Source organism: Equus caballus, chromosome 16 (assembly GCF_041296265.1).
Source record: "Equus caballus isolate H_3958 breed thoroughbred chromosome 16, TB-T2T, whole genome shotgun sequence".
Lineage (NCBI taxonomy): Eukaryota > Metazoa > Chordata > Mammalia > Perissodactyla > Equidae > Equus > Equus caballus.
In genome coordinates, this window is record NC_091699.1 from 18,048,238 (window position 1) to 18,069,046 (window position 20,809).

The 20,809-nt window shown below is 47.2% G+C and overlaps 1 protein-coding gene across 2 annotated transcripts in view; it reads right to left on the bottom strand.

The window, feature by feature from the left end:
• Positions 1-20,809, bottom strand: part of IRAK2 (interleukin 1 receptor associated kinase 2) — a 73,426-nt gene that overhangs the window by 9,374 nt on the left and 43,243 nt on the right. For both annotated transcript variants that reach the window (XM_023619975.2, XM_001491188.5), the window contains 7 exons: positions 18,252-18,343; positions 13,006-13,200; positions 12,858-12,922; positions 10,153-10,267; positions 7,961-8,070; positions 6,235-6,430; positions 3,737-3,799 (listed from right to left, as the gene is read on the bottom strand). In XM_023619975.2, coding sequence (XP_023475743.2) covers positions 3,737-3,799; positions 6,235-6,430; positions 7,961-8,070; positions 10,153-10,267; positions 12,858-12,922; positions 13,006-13,200; positions 18,252-18,343 — 836 coding nt within the window. The remainder of the gene's footprint in view (positions 1-3,736; positions 3,800-6,234; positions 6,431-7,960; positions 8,071-10,152; positions 10,268-12,857; positions 12,923-13,005; positions 13,201-18,251; positions 18,344-20,809) is intronic.

Consider the following 20,809-nt stretch of genomic DNA (forward strand, 5'->3'; position numbering starts at 1 on the left):
ACGTTTGAAACTGTCCACAGTGAAAAGGGTTTTTGAGAAGTGGCCATCCCTGGGCGCAGGACGCGGACGGGGAGGAGACGGGCAGGGAGCCGCTGCCTGGGGCTGCTGGATTTTCTAAGCAAGCACGCGGGTTACTTGAATTTAAAATGCTAATTAACAGAAATTATTATTACAAAAAGTTTTTGTTAAAAATTAAAATAGAAGTGGTCAAAGTTTTAGGACAAGAGACATTTCCACTCTCCAAAGGTAACCCCTCCTAATAATTTGGATTAGATTATTCTAGCCTTTCTGCTACAAAAGTCTACAGCTACATATAAAACAAATATAGTAATAGCAAGCAATCTCCTAAAGAGCTATTAAAACAATAGAAATAATAATAATAACAGCTACCACATACCGTGCTTATTATGTTCTCATCACTGTTTCGGGAACTTCACGTCTTATTAACCCTCACTAAACCCTACCAGGCAGGTACTATTATACCCTCAATTTACAAATAGCAAAATCTAAGACACAGTGTTTTTATTCATTCATCTATTTATCACCAAAGATGGGATTATACTGTACACGGTCCGGAACTTGCTTTTCTCACTTGGAGATATTTCCCTCTCAGAATATATATGTCTTTCTCATTTTTTTTTATAAGAACGTTTATGTCAGCTTTATTCAGAATTGCCAAAACCTGGAAACAACCTAAACGTCCCACAGCTGGTGTAGGGATAAGCAAATGGTGACATTGTTTCTCTTTGTTTCCGTACCGTGGAAGAGAAACAAAAGGAATGACCCACACTGCCACTGAAACAACACGGATGAACCTCAAAAGCCTCTTGAGTGACAGAAGCCCGAAACAAGTACACACTCTATGATTCCATTTATATGACACCCCAAAAAAGACAGAACCACACGGACAGGAACTGGCTCAGCAGTTGCCAGGGGCTGGAAGTGGAGTGAGGAGGTTGACTATAAAGGGGCCCGAGGGAATTTTCTGGAACAATGGAAATACTCCATATCTTGATTGTGGTGGTGGTTACATGACTGTCTATATTTGTCAAAACCCATACCATTTTGTACTCCTCAAAAGTGTGAGTGACAGCTCAGGAGAAACAGATGGCTACGTCCACACCGAGACCCCCACACTAGTAAAGGTGCCTAGTAGCTGTTTGTAATGGCCAAAACTGGAAACATCCCAAATGTCCATCAGCAGGTGAACGGACAAACGGTGGCATATCCATGCAATGGAACGCCATTCAGCGGCAAAAGAAATGAAGCACTGACACACGCAGAGCATGGATGTATCTCAGAGCAGCCATGCTGAGTGGAAAAGGCCAGGCAGTACAAGAGCACACTCTCTCTGACTTCGTTTACATGAAGCTCCAGAAAAGAGAAACTTTTGGACCGTGATGGAAAGCAGATCAATGGCTACGGGGGGTGGCAGGGGCGGGGGTTGGGAGGGAGGGCAGGATTCTAAGGGAGAAACTTCTGGGGCAGTAGGCATGCTCATTATCCTGATTTGGTGATTATTTCACAGATATATATGTATGTCAAAATTTATCATATTATCATTATTTGTAAATACTTATAAACATATTCATAGTTATTTATAAATAACTTCATGGTATTCCAGGGTATATATGATTATATTGTTTTTTTTTTTGTTTTTTAAAGATTGGCACCTGAGCTAACATCTGTTGCCAATCTTCTTTTTTTTCTTCTTCTTCTTCTCCCCAAAGCCCCCAAGTATATAGCTGTATATGCTAGTTGTGAGTGCCTCTGGTTGTGGCATGTGGGACACCACCTCAGCATGGCCTGATGAGTGGTGCCATGTCTGCGCCCAGGATCCGAACCAGTGAAACCCCAGGCCACTGAAGCGGAATGCTTGAACTTAACCACTGGGCCATGGGGCCAGACCCTATATCATATTTTTTTTTTTTTTTAAAGATTTTATTTTTTCCTTTTTCTCCCCAAAGCCCCCCGGTACATAGTTGTGTATTCTTCGTTGTGGGTTCCTCTAGTTGTGGCATGTGGGACGCTGCCTCAGCGTGGTCTGACGAGCAGTGCCATGTCCGCGCCCAGGATTCGAACCGATGAAACACTGGGCCGCCTGCAGCGGAGCGCGCGAACTTAACCACTCGGCCACGGGGCCAGCCCCCCATATCATATTTTTTTAACCATCTCCCAACTGATAGATATCTCACTTGTTTGAGTACTTGACTATCATGAATAATAGTACAACGAACATCCTTGCCCATCTCTCTTTCCTCACTCTTGTGCGTTGCTTCCCTAGCACGCACATGAAATTGCTGCATCAGAGGGTACACACATTTTCAGTTTTGGTGGAAACCACCAATGACCTCCAGAAACACTGCGGCCACAAACACTCCCCCAAGCCTGGATGAAAGGGCTGCTTCCTCCCATCCTGGACCACACTAGGTATCAGCAGCGTCCATCTCGGACTTGAATCTTAATTACATGCACAATTTTAATTTAAACAGAAGAAGATGGGAGATCATATTTGGGTCTAGAAGAAGGGAAAAAAACCAGATTTTAAAAAAATTATATCTTCCACATTTTTAGAAATCATTAACAAAAAAAACCTTCTAGAAAACTTCACATAAGTATCTCAAAAGGCTCATTCTCCTGTGGCATTTACCCAGGGAGCCCAAGAGCATTGTTCGGGACTGTATCTTGAGAAAACTGTCAGAATATGAGAAACTGCCCCAAACTGCACCAAACCACATCCGAGCTGCCCAAACCGATCTCTGTGCCGTATCTGGGGCCCGGTGCTCAGGAGGGGAGAGTTCGGGGAGTTCGGCAAAAGGCCAAGTCGTGACTTTCTGCGTACAGGGGAGGTCTTCAGCCCCAGCCCCAGGGCCCGGGAGATGCTTTTGGGGCCCTGTCACAAAAAAGCCAGCTACTCCCATGGCCCCAACATCAAGTCAGAAAACGTGTCCCCCGCAAACTGATAAAGAGGACTAGAGGTTGCACAGGATTTGGAACTCTGCAGAAGACACAGGTTCAAATCCCAGGTCCACTCTGATCTCACTGGGGGGCAGGAGACAAGGCTCTTACTTTGCCTTAGTTTTCTATCTGTAAACTGGGGATCATAAGAACCCTGAATCCATATGTTTGGACCGTCACGAGAATTAAACGGTCAGGAGAGTGTTGGGGTTAAGAACTCAGGATGTGCAGGTCAGAAGGCCTGACTCAGGATCTCTAGCTCTGATAGTAAAGCTGAGATCTCTCGGAAACCTCAGAGCCTGCTTTCCTCACCCGTAGATGAACATAACGACCCCATCAATCTGAGAGATTTGGAGATGATTTAGAAAGATAATATACGTAAAGTGCTGAACACAGAGTCGGGCTGTGCTGTCACATTTTTGAAATGACACTATAAATACGTATATATACGAATGATACTTCTTTGAACCTACAAAATGGACATGATTGTTTTTATTACAGAAACCTGCTTAAAAGGGCTGAAATTCACTTTTGAAGTTAATTTGAAGACATGAAGATATAGAGAGAGAAGAAATGGGTTTCCCCTAAACATTCTAAATTCTATTATCATGAAAAAGTTAGTGTTGGCTGGCTGGGGAGGAGGGGAGGTGAAAGCTATTTTGCACAGATGTAAATGAAACCCTAGACTGAGGGCTCACCAGCATCATAAGAAGGGTCCAGTGGAGGTCCCTGCCCTCCCTGCCCCGCCGCGGGTGTGAGTGGAGTGATGGCCCCTTACCAGGTACACCGGGCTGCGGCCGTTATCCATCGCAGGGATGCCAGTGAGGACCTCAGCTAACACCTGCAGAGAACACGCAGTTAGCACGGCTCAGACACGCATGCACAAGGTCAGGCAGGGAACTCTGGCCAAGAGAGAAGCTGCTTCTCAGTAACAGAGGCTGAGCTCCAGGCCCAGCTCCGCCATTTGCCAGCACAGACACTTGCCTGAAATCTGGAACATGGGAATATCACTAAACGCCTGCTCCAATTAAACATGCCACCCCACTGCTGGTCGAATTAACTGATGGCAGGCAGGGAGGATGGAAGCCAAATGTGCATGTATTACTGTCAGTTACCAGCCAGGCCTGGGTTCAAATTCCGACTCTGTTCATTACATGCACAGGTGATCTTTGGGCAAGTCACCAAAACCTGCGCCTGTATCTTTATCTGGCAAATGGTGATCTGGTGGTGTTGAATGTACGAGAGTGCCCCACCCTTAGTGTCAAACCTCTCTCCCACAACCTCTCTGGAAGCAAGTCAGAACAGGGTCACATTTACCGCCAAGAGATCCTCCACCCCAAGAGGAAGGGCCTGCAGGGTCAGTAACGGACTGACAGAGGCCAGGAGGGGGCAGCGGAGGGCACCCCACAGCAAGGAGATGGCAGCCAATTGAAAGGGGACTCCCAATGGGTGGTTGCCAGGAAGGGAGGGAAGAATGAGGGGAAATGAATAAACAAACATTTCCTCTGCCCCTTCCACATGGCAGGCTCTGTGGTGGGCCTTTAACAGAGGTCATGTAGTGCTCACCAAAAAACACTGAGAAACATAGTGTTTCCCACAACAGGAACTGAGGTTCAAAACCTGCTGTCAGTCAGTGGCAGGGCTGAGAAAAAGAGAGAAGGGAGCCAGTGGGCACTCAGCAAATGAATGAACGAGTGAATAAATAAGAAAGTCAACTGTCACATCAAGAGCTGAGTTAAAAAGTCAAGAGTAAATAGTAATGAGGAGTGAGGGTGTGAAGACAGAAATAGTAACAATAACCACAATAATACATAAAGTATCTTATTAGTCTCCATGTATGTAGCATTACCTCCATTTTAGGGAGGACAAAACTGAGGCCCAGAGTTACAGGTGATGCACCCGAGGTCACAGAGCTGAAAGTAACTGAGCCAGGACTCAGACCCATGCTCTTAAGCTCTACACTACGGTGCCTGGCAGCCTCAGGGCTCAGTCCCACTGGTTCTTAAAGGAGCAAAGCCTGGGCTAGCCCTGCTGAGCTTCACTGAGCCACTCACAGTGGGGCTGACGGCAGGGCAAGGAAACCGGAGGAGCCGATGGGCTGGGAGACGGGGGCAGCAGAATCCGGCATGTGGAGGTTGGGCTGAGGGCAGAAGATAGCCCAGGGCGAGGGCACCACGGGGAGAGGTGGACAGACAGGAGACTGTGCTCAAAGAGGAAGTGCAGAGTTTGAGGCTGGAGTGGAAGAGAGAGGGCAAGGTCCAAGATGCAGTTGTTTGGTCTTGGCAGAAGTCAACCACAGACTGTCACTTTTCCCAGCCAGCATTTCCCAGGCTGGGTTCCATGGGACACTGATGCTGAAGGATACTGAGAAAACAAGGTTCCACAGTCAAATTAACTTGAGAAATGCTGCATACCCTTTGCCAGGCTATGGTGAATTCACAATTACCAGATTAAAGGCTCATTACCATATTAAAGGCTCTGATTAATTTTGTGGTAAAGAAATCTGCTTGACTTTGCTTAACCGAGCATTTCCCAAACCTGCTTGGTCACAAACCCTTTAAACACATCAAACCTATAGAGATCTCAAGGAATCGGCGTTCTATAGAAATATACTCTGCAGACCGCTACTCTCAGACCATGAGCTCCTGGGGGAGGGACTGTGTTTCAGTCACATTTATATCCCAAGTACCTGGTACAGAGTAATAACAGACAGGGATGGCAGTGTAGCGGGGACGGAGGTTGGACGGGTAGATGGATGCAGAATGGATGGGAGGTGGTTGGACGGATGGATGGATGGATGTTGGATGGATGTTGGATGAATGGCTGGACAGACGGATGGAGAGATGGACAAAACAGCTGGATGAACAAACAAGGACAAACAATCGGATGGATCATTAGAGGCCGGCTGGGTGGGAATCACGGAGCTCAGGAGATGATATCTGTAGCCTATTGGAATCCGGACTCTCATGAGTGGCTTTACTTCAAGGGTTGGCAAAGTTTTTCTGTAACAGGCTAGATAGTAAATATTTTAGGCTTTCTGGGCCACAAACCAAGTCTCTGTCACATAGTCTTCTTTATCTTTTTCTTCTTCTTCAATCTTTTATAAATGTAAAAACTATTCTGAGTTATAGGCCATAAAAGATAGGCCACAGTTTGCCAGCCCCTACTACATTTGACGGAACACATCTGAGCCTCTATTATATCTGTGCTTGAAAAGGAGCCGCAAGAAGGACAAATGAGTGCTGGCCCGAGTCTAAGAGAAAAGGAAGCTCTTACTATCCCACAGCTGAAGACGTCCACTCGCTTCGTCAGCTGCCCCACCCTGATGAAATCGTCTGGCAGATACGCAGCGGAGGCCTGGAAAAGGTGGGTCTTCATCACAGTGTACCTTGACCTTTTGTTGACAGGACACAGGTGAGCCATTGGATGTGCCAGCTTGGGGGTGAAGTTTTCGTCTAGCAAAACATTGGAGCTGTGGAAAAGAAAGCAGAGAGAACCTTCTCGTTTCGAGCTGGATGGGAAGAGGTTGCCATAGAGACCCCTTTCGGAAACAACTTAGCAGTGAGCAATGTTGGCTCCTGCAAGAGGGGGGTCACTGAAGATCCTCACCATGGGGTTTCTGAGCCAGTCCTGATAGGGAAAGAGACGGTATTGGGAGCCCAATCCCACCAGGAAATGGGGATGAAGCTAAGATTAGTCCTGCTGCCCCAGGAATGGCAGGTGGTATGGCAAACAGGTGCGGCCATCCTCATCCCCACAGACGTCAACCCTGACCCCCCTTGGCTTGCCAAGCCCACAGGCGCTGTCGGCTCAGTCCCTCCCAAAGCTGTGCGGACCCCCGAGCTCTGGCCCAGCTCGCTCAAGTCTAAATGCCAGCATCCTTTGTTACTGAACCTGCCAGATTGTGGGGAAGAAGAAGGGTAATTAAAATCTTCTTGGACTCAGTCCTCTAAACCGTGGGAGTGAACACTCCCAGAAAGTACTCTGAAGGGGAAAAAAAATAAAGAAAACTAAGCTACATTTGCAAAAATATTCAAACTAACCTTAAGTATTTTTAAAAAGTAGACACCAATTCCAATATCTACTCTAAGGAGTGGTTAAGTAAATTATGGGCAAATCCCTTCAACGGAAGACTAAGAAGTCACTGAAAATGATGACATGCAGTGTGGGGACATATTTACCATGTTAAACTGGAGGGGAAGAGACTGTGAATTGGTTACCAGGTAACCATGCCGCCTTGGGACTAAGACTTCTGTGTGGGCAGCAGTTGACAAGAGAAACAGAGAACTGGAGGCCAGCTGACAGTCAGAGTGGGCAGGAGGGTCAGGATGACCTCCCACCTTTCCATTTCCTTTCTTACTATTATGTGCAATCAAATAATAATGAGGGGAGAGAAAAGAGGAAAGGGCTTCCGCTTGCTAAGTGGACAGAGAGGGAGAAGGTTGGGGAAGCGTGAGTTCTGTGGTTTCGAGGTCAGTTTTGCCAGATTTTCTGGTATCTTCCGGACTCTGTGCCTTGAGTCCCCAGACGGAGATCTCTTGCTCTTGGGAGCATGTGCTGAGATGCTGGGGTGCACGCCTGGCCTACAGGGAGCCTCCCACACACGAGCTGCTCTCACCAACACATACACAGCAGGGGCAGGCCCTGAGGAGACCCGAGCAAGGAGCTCAAAATCCCAGGGTCACAGGACAGGTCCAGATCAGCTGCTGTGTGAGAAGGGAACTCCATCAGGGGTGTGTAGTGCTTGCTGGGAAAACCCCAGCTCAGAAAGACGAGCTTGGTAACAGGCAGGCAGCTCAGGCTGACAGCTAGCAGAGACACAACCCAGAAATACTGATTTTTGAGGGTATAACAAAGATAGGAAGAAGAAACCCAAGGGAGGTGAGGCAGGGAGAGAAAGGCAAAGAGAAGAGAGGCAGAGGGAGAGGAAGGGGACCCAGGAACGTGTGCTGCCTCTTCTCTGCAGCCTGGGCCCTCGGCGGGGTGCAGCGCCCTCTCTCACCTCTTGATGTTGCTGTGGATGATATCCAGGCCGTGCAGATGCTCCACGGCACGAAGCAGCCCCGAGCAGATGCTGACGCGCTGGAGCCAGAGGAGGGGGTCTGAGCCACCCTGAGAGAAAGAAAAGGAGGCAGAGGAAAAGTCCCACCTGTGCCTTTTTAAAGTCCCAGTGGCAGGGTCTTGGGCTCCTGTCTCTCCTCCAGCCCTTCCTGTCCTCTGCAACAGCTTGGTTTGCTGGTAGGATACCAGTTTTGACATCAGACAGATCTAGGTGTAAATCCCAGCTCAGACACACACTAGCTGTGTGACTGGAAAAGACACTCAATGTCTCTGAGCCTTGGTTTCTTCAGACATAAAATGGAAATGTTAATCCCTATGGTTTAGGGTTGTCATAAGAATTCAAAGGAGTGTATGGTCTGCTCCTAGCATAGTGCCTGCCACACAGTGGGTGCTCAATAAGCAGCAGCTATTTTGTTTCTTGTGGGACTTTTTTGGTGAGGAAGATTGGCTCTGAGCTAACATCTGTTGCCAATCTTCCTCTTTTTGCTGAGGAAGACGGTCTCTGAGCTAACATCCGTGCGAGTCGTCTTCTGTTTTGTACATGGGACAATGAGTGGTGTGTAGGTCTGCACCTGGGATCTGAACCTGTGAGCCTCGGGCCACTGAAGCGGAGCTTGTGAACTTAACCACTATGCCACCGGGCCAGGCCCCAGCAGCAGCTATTTTTATCACAACTATTACAGCGGCAGCTCTGAAATTCTTCTCTAGGAGGGGCTGGTCGGGAGAGGAGCTAGGGAGCTTGTGTTGGCACAACAAGCAAATGGGCCTTAGGCCAATTTTAAGCGTATTTGGGGAGACTTCACAAGGGCTGATGGGGCTTGTAGGGTGGACTAAGGCCCCCCACCCTCCCCAGGGGCTGCCACTGTTGTTCTAAGACTGAATCTCCAGGCTAAATTGCCACGTATTTTTCAAGTCCTGTCTTAGATCCCACATCCTCTAAGAACTGGCCTTTGCTAATAGATTTCTTCACAAAAATTCAGGAATCTGGAACCAGATGAACCCAGTTTAAACCCTGGCCCTGATCCTTATCAACTGTGTTCCTTTGGGAAAGACGCTGCAGCTCTCTGTGCCAGAGACTCATCTTTTGGAAAATGGAGAAAACCTCTTGGGCTGTGGCAAGGCCTGAAGGAGAAGTGTGCGAAGCCCTCATCACAGCATCTCACACACAGCGAGGCTCAGCAGAGCCGGTGACCAGCACTACACCATGAACAGCGGCTTTGTCTGGGCCCTGCCAAGGGAGGCAATAATTGTGTTGTGCAATAACTTTTTCCCCTCTCTTTGAGGATTTTATGGGAAGGAGGTTGGTTTGTTTGAAAAATTGTAATTTTAATAGGTATTACACTCATGTGGTATAACATGTGAGAGGTGCAAAAGGGTGTGTATAAAAGGTCCCCTCCTGTCCTGAGCCCAGCTACCTGCTCTCCTCCCCAGAGGTGGCCCAGGTACCAGTTTCCTGTATCTTTCCAGAGATAGTCCATGAATATACAAGCAAACAGGTATCCATTAGAATAGCATTTTTTTAATAAAAACTTGTCTCTACTTTTTCATAATCTCTCTCTCAATTCTTTTCCTTGTCCTATTGCATTGGCTAGCACCTCCAGAAGAACGTTGAATAAAATTAGCACTATGGGATACCACTGTCTTGTTCTTGACTTAAATGAAATGCCTCTTGTCAAATAATTTTTTCATAGGTTTTTTTTAAGATTGGCACCTGAGCTAACATCTGTTGCCAATCTTCTTCTTTTTTTTTTTTTTGTTTTCTTTCTTCTTCTCCCCAAAGCCCCCAGTACATAATTGTATATTCTAGTTGTAGGTCCTGGCTGTGCTATGTGGGACGCCACCTCACCATGGCCTGATGAGCGGTGCCATGACCGCATCCAGGATCCCAATCGGTAAAACCCAGGGCCGCCGAAATGGAGCACGGGAACTTAACCACTCAGCTGCCAGGCTGGCCCCCCATAGGTTTTTACCTGAAGATGTTTAGCCAGATCGTAACTATCCTGGCCTGACTTCTCTCCTTAAGAGCCTCTCTGGATGGCTCCTCTCCCTCTGGGCTCCTATAAATCCTTCACCCTTGATTCTCTAACTGGGTGCTGCCTGGCCCTGTTCTCTGACCGTGACCCAGCCCCTTACCTGGTGCTGGAGTCTGTCCTGTAGAGAACCATTTGCCATGTAGGGGTGGACCAAGCTGTGAAACTGTCCTCCGGTGCAGAAGCCCAGCAGAGGTAAGACGTTGGGGTGGCAGCATCTGAAAACAGGCACCGGCGCAGGGGTGAGGAGTCAGACAGAAGGAACGATCACAGACTGCTCCACTTCCTCACCTCGCAGCCCTCTCCCGCCCTCGCCGCCCCGCAGAGGGCCCAGCACCAGGGCAGAAGGATGAAAACTGCCTGCCTTCGAGGAGCCTCAAGTCAAGGGGCTCCAAGGTATCCCGCCTCACTGCTCTGGAGCAAATGACACCTTAACCACCCCATCTTCCGGAAACTGAGGCTCAGAGGTTACGGAACTTGCCCAAGGTCACGACCAGCAAGCAGTGAAGCCAGGATCAGCCCGCAGGTCTGTCTGACTCCCAGGACTGGGGTGCTTCCCCAAAATCCTCTTCCGCTGGGTTATAAGTCATTGCTCCCTCCTCCTTCCTCTCTGGCCACTCTTTCTTGGCCTTTTTCACCAAGATCCTCCTCCTCTGTCTTCCTTTGAAACCTGAGTCTCCTTGGCTGGGCTCACCACCTTGTTTTACAAGCTGCTCCTCGAGGTGTCTCCCTCCTCTAGGAGGAACACTCCCAAATCCCTCACCTCCAGCCCATCCTGAGCTCCAGGCCTGAATGCTGAATTGCCTCCAGATGCTCCAGGTGAACAGCCTGGACACAAGCCCCAGACCTGCCTCTCCACCCACAGCTATTGTCTCAGCAAAGGGCACCAGCCTCCATCCGGCTTCCTAGAAACCTCCTCACCTCCCTCATCTAATTAGTCACCGTTCACCATTACAAACAGCTTCAAACGCCTCCTTGGTCCCCCTCCTCTGCCTCGGCTCAAACCCTGAGGGACTCTCCCCAGGACTATGCAGTGGCCTCCTGCCTGATCCCTCTGCCCTCCCCCACTGTCCCCAGGCCGTCCTACTTCACGTGTTCACATTCATTAGAGGTATTTACCCTTCACTTTCCCCCTGGTGTATTCCTGGCCCACCCGCCAGCCCACACTCCCTAGAGCTGGGAACAGCCTTGACAACCCAGCAACACACATTTGCCAAATCAATGAATGAAAGAATGACTGACTGCGGACTCTGGGAAGGCACTACGCCAAGGTGGAAGGGGATGAGACTTCCAGTTTCCACTAAAGTGTGTGTATATGTGTGTGTGCGTGTGAGTGTATTCATACACGTGTATGAACAGAGAAATGATTAAAGAAAACAGATCAAAATATTAATACAGTAGTAGTTCATTACAGGTGCTATGGAAAAATAGGTGATCTCTACTTTCTTACACGTAACTGTCTTTATTTCTTAAAATACTCTACAATTATCATGCATTACTTGGCTGCACAGTGGCAGAGGAAACTCAGACAGTGACTTGCCAAGGCTGAATGACAGCTGGTGTCCAGCCCAGGACAGGCACCCAATACGCGTTGCTTGAACTCATCAGTCAATGACGGCAGAGCCAGGACAAGTGCCCAGGTCTCCAGATAGTCTTCCCTTTCTCTTTCTCAGTCCCCACCCAGCTCTGCGACAGGGCTCACTTCACTTCTCCAGCCTCAGTTTCCTCATCTGTAAAATGAGCAGGTCTGAGGATCACTTTTGAAGGTCCTTACCGCTCAAGACCGGAGGACAGCAAAATTTCTCTGGAAAGAGCTAGACAGTAAATATTTCAGACTTTGCAGGCCACACGTCTCTGGTGCAATTACTCAACGTGCACTATCGCACAAAAGTAGCCACAGACGACACAGAAATAAATGAGCGTGGCCGTGTTCCAATAAAACTTGATTCTGGACACTCAAGTCAGAATTTCATATACTTTTCACGTGTCACGAAATATTCTTCTTTTTATTTTTTCAACCCTTTAAGAATGTAAAAACCTTGGGGCTGGCCCGGTGGCGCAGCAGTTAAGTGCACACATTCTGCTTCAGCGGCCCAGGGTTCACAGATTCAGATCCCAGGTGCATACATGGCACAGCTTGGCAAGCCATGCTGTGGTAGGCATCCCACATATAAAGGAGAGGAAGATAGCATGGATGTTAGCTCAGGGCCAGTCTTCCTCAGCAAAAAGAGGAGGATTGGCAGCAGTTATCTCATGGCTAATCTTCCTCAAAAAAAAAAAAAAGAATGTAAAAACCGTTTTTAGCTCTCAGGTGGGGCCAGAGTTAGCCCGCGGGTCCTTTGCCGAGGCCTGCTCTAGAGCGCTCTGATTTTAAGACGGATTCTCCCTGAGGGTTGGAACCAGTGAGTCTCTGCCCATCTCAAAAGCTGGCATAGAAGCAGATGACTCCCTCCCTGGAAGGAAGCAGTCGGGCCAAGTGAGCCCACATTCTTTTCTAATTCTAACCTATGAATATAGTTGCTACATAGGGAAAGCATGGACTATGGAGCCACATCAACCTAGGTTCAAATTCCAGCTCTGCCACTTACTAGCTATGTGATCTTGGACAAGACACTTAACCTCTCTGTGCTTCAATCTGCCCATGTGTAAAATAATGTGATGATAGTACCTACATTACAGAATTCTTGTGAGGATTAAACGAGTTTATACACCTAGAGTGCTTAAAACACGCCTGCCACATAGGAAGCACGACATAAGGGTGAGCTGTCATCATTATTAAACGAAGTATTTTCCCAGGGGCAGGCTTACCTGTGACAGATTTGGACCTCTGCCTGGAAAAACTTTTTGATTGATCCTAGACCTGAGCAGGCCATCTGTGGGAAAAGACACAGAAACATGAAAATCCCGCCCCATGCCTGCAGCCTCCACGCCGAACTGGAAGGCAAGATGTGCTTGCCTCTCTGAGCTTCTTGAAGACGAATGGCTCGCCGTGCCGGTGCCCTCTGTAGACATCAGCAAAGGTCCCCTCGCTGATTTTGTGGTTTTGGTTGAAGTTATCTGTTGCTTGGACCACGTCCGCCTCACTCCAGAAAAGGCTGTCTCCAGCCAGGCTCAAAAGTGTTTCTTCCTCGGGAATGGAGGCGCTAAAATCCTAGGAATTCAGGGAGAAGAGACGGAGATTAATATGGAATTAATACGGAAAATATTATTTTCCCTCCCACCTCGGGGTATCTCAGAACATCAGAGCTGGGGGGTGAGGAGGGTCATCTTATCCAGTGAGGAGGAATGGTGAAAAGGACATGAACAAGGCCAGCTCAAACCCCAGCTCCACCTCTAGCTTGCTCTGTGAACTTGGACAAGTTACTTAACCTCTCTGAGACCTCATTTCTTCATCAGCAAAAGTGAAGCTAACAACAGTACTCCGGAGGGTAATTTTGCAGATTAACTAAAATGTGAGTATTCCTGGCACACGGTTGATGTTTCCTTCTTTTCAGTTTACAAAGGGGAGCACCGAGGGGGTTGAAGAGCTGAGGGGAGGTCACACGGCTGGTCGACAGCCAAGCTGGCACCCCTGGTCCTAGCCGTGGTGTACACGCTGGGAAGCGGGATATAGGTTCACTTAACCAAACACGATGCTGTCATCAGAGCTGCGGAGGCTGCTTGCAAGTACAAGCCTATAAAAAGAGCTCTGCTCCGATCACTTGCCTTCAAACAGCTGTACATAAACCTAAGTCCTTTTAAACTAATGTGTTCTTATAAACTGTCTTAGAAAAGCAGGGGGGAAGTCATCCATAACCCCATCATCCACTTAACTCCCACTCAAGTTTGGGGCGTCCCGTGACAATTAGATATACACGGGTCTATCCAACAAACTGGAATCAGGCACATGCACAGTTTTGAATTCTGGTGTTTTCACTTAACATTAACCCATGGTCACTCTTCTAAGTTACTAAATCGTCTTTGAAAATGATTAATTTTCAAAGAAAACTAAAAGCCTGCTTGAGCAGCAGTCTCTGTTCTGGGGGAGCTCCACTTCGCAGACCCCCCCCGGAGCGGGCTTCCTCGCCAGGCAGCTGCCCACGACGACACCCTTAGGGGCCCACAAAAACATTTCAATCTCTTTTAAAATCGGAAGAACAAAAATAAACTTTTAGAGGCGAAGAAAATGTTTTAATTTTTAATCCATCTCTATGTTAAGGCAATCGTAAGATAGAATTTTAAATTTTTTTTTTAACAAAGGAAAGGGCTCGTGAAGACAGAAGTGCCGAAGACCCACAAAAGCCATGTGTGGGCCTGCACCCAAGTCATTGAAAATTCAGGATAACTCAGACATACTTTGGGTTGAAGAAAGGTTGGAGGGGAGGCGGATTGTAAGCAAGGCACTACTGCAACTGATATATTTGGGGGGGGGAGGAAGATACCAACGATCAGTTCTCATTTAAACACAAATAATGGAAAAATGCATTAAAAACGTGGGTTCAATCCAGACAGAAAATCAACAAGGAAATTATAGAATTAAATGAAAAATTAGACCAGATGGACTTAATAGATATATATAGAACACTTCATCCAAAAACAGCAGGTTACACATTCTTCTCAAGTGCACATGGAACATTCTCAAGGATTGACCATATCTTGGGAAACAAAGCAAACATCAATAAATACAAGAGAGTTGAAATAATATCAAGCATCTTTTCTGATCATAATGCTATGAAACTAGAAATCAACTACAAGAAAAAAGCAGAGAAAGGTGCAAAAATGTGGAGACTAAACAACACGCTTCTGAACAAACAATGGATCATTGAAGAAATTAAAGAAGAAATCAAATTTTATCTGGAGACAAATGAAAATGAGAACACGACATACCAAATCATTTGGGATGCAGCAAAAGCAGTCCTAAGAGGGAAATTCATCGCAATACAGGCTCACCTCACTAAACAAGAAAAAGCTCACATAAGCAACCTCAAACGACACCTAACAGAACTAGAAAAAGAAGAACAAACAAAGCCCAGAGTCAGTAGAAGGAGGGAAATAATAAAAATAAGAGCAGAAATAAACGATATTGAAACAAAAAAGACAATAGAAAGGATCAATGAAACAAAGAGTTGGTTCTTCGAAAGAATTAACAAAATTGACTAACCCCTAGCCAGACTCACCAAGAAAAGAAGAGAGAAATCGCAAATTAATAAAATTAGGAATGAGAGAGGAGAAATCACAACAGATACCAATGAAATACAAGAGATCATAAGAGAATACTATGAAAAACTATATGCCAACAAATTGAACAACCTGGAAGAAATAGACAAATTCCTAGACTCCTACAATCTCCCCAAACTGAATCAGGAAGAAATGGAGAATCTGAATAGGCCAACCACAAGTAAGGAAATAGAAACGGTAATCAAAAACCCCCCCAAAAATAAGAGTCCAGGACCAGACGGCTTCTCTGGAGAATTCTACCAAACATTCAAAGAAGACTTAATACCTATTCTCCTCAAACTGTTCCAGAAAATTGAGAAAGATGGAGCACTCCCTAACACATTCTATGAAGCCAACATCACTCTGATCCCCAAACCTGACAAGGACAACACAAAGAAGGAGAACTACAGGCCGATATCACTGATGAACATAGATGCAAAAATCCTCAACAAAATTTTGGCAAACTGAATACAGCAATACATCAAAAAGATTATACACCATGATCAAGTGGGATTTATACCAGGGACACGGGGATGGTTCAACATCCGCAAGTCAATCAACGTGATACACTACACCAACAAAATGAAAAACAAAAACCACATGATCATCTCAATAGATGCAGAGAAAGCATTCGACAAGATCCAACACCCATTTATGATAAAAACCCTCAATAAAATGGGTATAGAAGGAAAGTACCTCAACATAATAAAGGCCATATATGACAGACCCACAGCCAACATCATACTCAATGGACAAAAACTGAAAGCCATCCCTCTGAGGACAGGAACAAGACAAGGGTGCCCACTTTCACCACTCCTATTCAACATAGTACTGGAGGTGCTGGCCAGAGCAATTCGGCAGGAAAAAGAAATAAAAGGAATCCAAATAGGTAATGAAGAAGTAAAACTCTCGCTGTTTGCAGACGACATGATCTTATATATAGAAAACCCCAAAGAATCCATAGAAAAACTATTAGAAATAATCAACAACTACAGCAAAGTAGCAGGGTATAAAATTAACGTGCATAAATCAGTAGCATTTCTATACACTAACAATGAACTAACAGAAAAAGAACTCAAGAACTCAATCCCATTCACAATCGCAACGAAAAGAATAAAATACCTTGGGATAAACTTAACCAAGGAAGTGAAGGATCTATACAATGAAAACTACAAGACTTTCTTGAAAGAAATTGACGATGACATAAAGAGATGGAAAGACATTCCATGCACATGGATTGGAAGAATAAACATAGTTAAAAATGTCCATAATACCTAAAGCAATATACAGATTCAATGCTATCCCAATCAGAATCCCAAGAACATTCTTCACAGAAATTGAACAAACAATCCTAAAATTCATATGGGGCAACAAAAGACAGCGAATTGCTAAAGCAATCCTGAGCAAGAAAAACAAAGCCAGCGGAATCACAAACCCCGATTTCAAAACATACTACAAAGCTACAGTGATCAAAACAGCATGGTACTGGTACAAAAACAGGTCCACAGATCAATGGAACAGAATTGAAAGCCCAGAGATAAAACCACACATCTATGGACAGCTAATCTTCGACAAAGGAGCAGAGGGCCTACATTGGAGAAAAGAAAGTCTCTTCGACAAATGGTGCTGGGAAAACTGGACAGCCACATGCAAAAGATTGAAAATTGACCATTCTTTTTTACCACACACCAAAATAAACTCAAAATGGATCAAAGACCTAAAGATTAGGCCTGAGACAATAAGTCTTTTGGAAGAGAATATAGGCAGTACACTCTTTGACATCAGTTTCAAAAGAATCTTTTCGGACACTGTAACTCCTCAGTTGAGGGAAACAATAGAAAGAATAAACAAATGGGACTTCATCAGACTAAAGAGCTTCTTCAAGGCAAGGGAAAACAGGATTGAAACAAAAGAACAGCTCACTAATTGGGAAAAAATATTTACAAGCCACTTATCTGACAAAGGGTTAATCTCCATAATATACAAAGAACTCACACTGCTTAACAACAAAAAAACAAACAACCCGATCAAAAAATGGGCAGAGGACATGAACAGACATTTCTCAAAAGAAGATATGAATATGGCCAATAGACACATGAAAAGATGTTCATCATCACTAATCATCAGGGAAATGCAAATCAAAACTACACTAAGATATCACCTTACACCCGTTAGATTGGCAAAAACATCCAAAACCAAGAGTGACAAATGTTGGAGAGGTTGTGGAGAAAAAGGAACCCTCATACACTGTTGGTGGGAATGCAAACTGGTACAGCCACTATGGAAAACAGTATGAAGATTTCTCAAAAAGTTAAAAATAGAAATACCCTATGACCCAGCCATCCCATTACTGGGTATCTATCCTAAGAACCTGATATCAGAAATCTCAAGAGTCCGTTGCACCCCTATGTTCATCGCAGCATTATTTACAATAGCCAAGACGTGGAACCAGCCTACATGCCCAGAAACTGATGATTGGATAAAGAAGATGTGGTATATATACACAATGGAATACTACTCAGCCATAAGAAAAGGCAAAATTGGCCCATTCACAACAACGTGGATGGACCTCGAGGGTATTATGTTAAGCGAAATAAGCCAGTCAGAGAAAGACGAACTCTATATGACTCCACTCATAGGTGGAAGTTAGTATATTGATAAGGAGATCAGATCGGTGGTTACCAGGGAAAAGGGGGGGTGGGGGGAGGGCACAAAGGGGGAAGTGGTGTACCCACAACATGACTAACAAAAATGTACAACTGAAATCTCACAAGGTTGTAATCTATCATAACATTAATAAAAAAAAAAAAAAAAACGTGGGTTCACTCAAGCCCCACCCCTCCCCGCCCCGCTGTACTGACCCCCGACTCCGACAGGTACAGTCTTAGAAGCTCAGAGCAATCCAAAGGGCCTCTTCTCTCCCCTCGCCCTGACCCCCCACCCCTCCACTGGCCTCAGGCTGCATTTTCGAGGGAGAGCAGCAAGCTGGGGGATGGCGCGATTTACCTTTGAATCAGATGAAGCTGGAGGCTCGGTGTTTAAGGCAGAAGAGGCATCTTCAGGAGGAAGCGGGAGGCTGGTTCTGGCCGGAGGGGGCCCTGGAAAGGAGAGAGTGTGGGTCAGGCTGCTGCTCACTGGAGAAGGAGGGGGGTGGTTCTCTCTCCGGCCCCCAGACCAAGCCTGTCTCTCATTCACTCCACAAACACTCACTGTCAATAATGACAGTGGCCACTCCGCGGCCCTTCCAGATGCCATCCTACACACTCCTCGTCCGTCACCTCACTGAAGCCTTATGACAGCCCTACGGGTTGGTCCTGCAAATAACCCCCATTTGCTCGGTGGAGAAATGGAGGCACTGCAGGTGGCCACTTGCCCAGGGCCACACAGAGAGTAAGCGGCAGAGCCAGCCTTCAAACAAAAATTCGTGTGATGTCTAACCCCACACTATCCCACCTCCTGTGCGAGGAGCAGAGGACTCAGAGGCAAATTAGCTAGGGCGCCTGCCTTCCAGAAACCTCCACTGCAGCGGGAACAGCAACAACCAACCTCCAAGGTGGGAGGCAGGAGAGGCTGGCCAAGCAGGTAGGGAGACCAAGGAGGTTCACAGAGGAAGGAGCATTTGACCTGGGCCAAGTGTCTGTGAGGTAGGAGGGCACCGTGGCGGTGGCACCGGCCCCTGAGGAGGTGTGGCAGTGGGAAAGCCCAGGCGTGCGGTAAATATTCCAGGCACGCTTACTGAGCAAACGCTGACATCACTCCAGGCACTGTTCTAAGTGCTTCACTGTGTCAACTCATTTAACCCTCACCATAACCTAGGAGACGGGGACCATTATCACCTACTCCTTACAGACGGTGAAACTGAGGCACAGAGCAGTTAAGTAACCTTTCCAAGGGCACACAGTCAGTGGCTCCAGTGTGTGCTCTTAATCCCTCAGTGAATGAAGATCCACAAGAGAGAAGGCTTTAAGAGGAGTCAAGGGGTGAGGGAAAAGTCAGGTCAAAGGGGGTGACATTTCTTCACCAGGCACGACAGGAAGATTAATCTGAAGACCAGTGTGGCAGTCCGGGGTCTGCCTGATCAGGGCGGGGGCTGCTGGGGGTGGGACGGGCTGTTGTGGCTGTCACACGTGGAAGCAGGCCTTGGCCAGAAACCGGAAGCTGCAGATGTCACCATTTGGAAAGACTCAAGTGGCTCCACGGCAGGAATGGCGTGTGAGTAACTGGGTGCCGGCCCTTCCGAGGGAACCTGGCTTTGACCCCAGGGTTGCTAGTCAAATCCACCTGCTTCAGGTATTTCTGGTTCACGACATCCAGAAAGGAGTGATTAATCTGGAACCTTGGCCATAAAAGAATTAATTGGGAAGATAGAAAATAGCAGCATGCTGAAACCAGAGTCAGCCTTGCTAAGCTGCTCCCCAGGCAGCCAAGAAAATGGAAGGCCCCACGCTGGGCCTGAGCCCCTCACCCCACAGGGCTGGCCAGGGGCCTCTGCTGCTTCCAGGGGCTTCGGTTTTGGTTTTGTTTTTTTTTTCACATTTTCCAGGGTTGGCTATATTTGAAAGAACTACACTGAGGAGGTCCCGTGTGTGCACACCCACACCGCATCAGGGAACCCCAGAATGGCTACTAAAAGTAAACACACCTCCCCAAAATACACACACAGGTGTGCACACACATTGGCACACACCCTCAGCCTATCCGTGCGCAGTAACTGTAAACCGAGCGTCGGGGGTAAGGGCTACAGCTCAGACTGGGAGTAAACCTTGGGCAAAAAAAGGGAAAAAATAAAACTAGAATATAAAATAAACAAACGCGCCACAGAACAGCTGCTGGCAGCATAATGGACTCGGAGCCCCGCCCTCACACGATCCCATCCCCTAGCTGACCCGACCCGTGCTGATGATGACTCTGGGAGCCTGCCTTAGACTGCAGGCAGGCAGGACACTCCCACCCAACCCTACCCCCTCTCCTTCCCCCAGTCCTGCCAGCTCCCCCCCTTTTCTCTCAGGCATCTGTCCTGTGAAAACCCTTGCACGCTTCTCAGGTGACCTGGACTAATACCCGCCTATGCTGGCCGCTGGCTGGCACAGGGTCCTGGCCTGGCAGAAAGGTTCCCGCCACAGCTGCTCCCCTGGCAGAGGCCTCGGCCTGAGCCCTGCTTTCTCTGGCCTCAGCTCCATAGCCTTGGCCAGCACCCCACAAACCACAGTCACGTTCATCCATCTCCTAGTTGTTGGGCGTGTCTCTGTGCCATGTCACTGTGAGTTGTTTTTCTTTTAATCCACTTTAATGCATATACTATGCATTTAGTCTTGAAATCCCTGGGTTTTTGTGCATGTGATACATATTTTTTTCTAACACCCATGTTCTCATGCACCACTGGGGGTACAGGCTCCCCACCCTGGAACCACTGCTCCAGGCAATTAGACGTCCCCCCTGCTTCCCTCCTGAGTTCTGCTCCTTGGCGCTCTGGCCCCAGCGCTCACTGCGCACAGGTCCCTGGTCCTCCCCTTGGCCCAGGGGCTCCAAGGTCAGTGCTGGCCTCACACCAGCCATGACTCTTT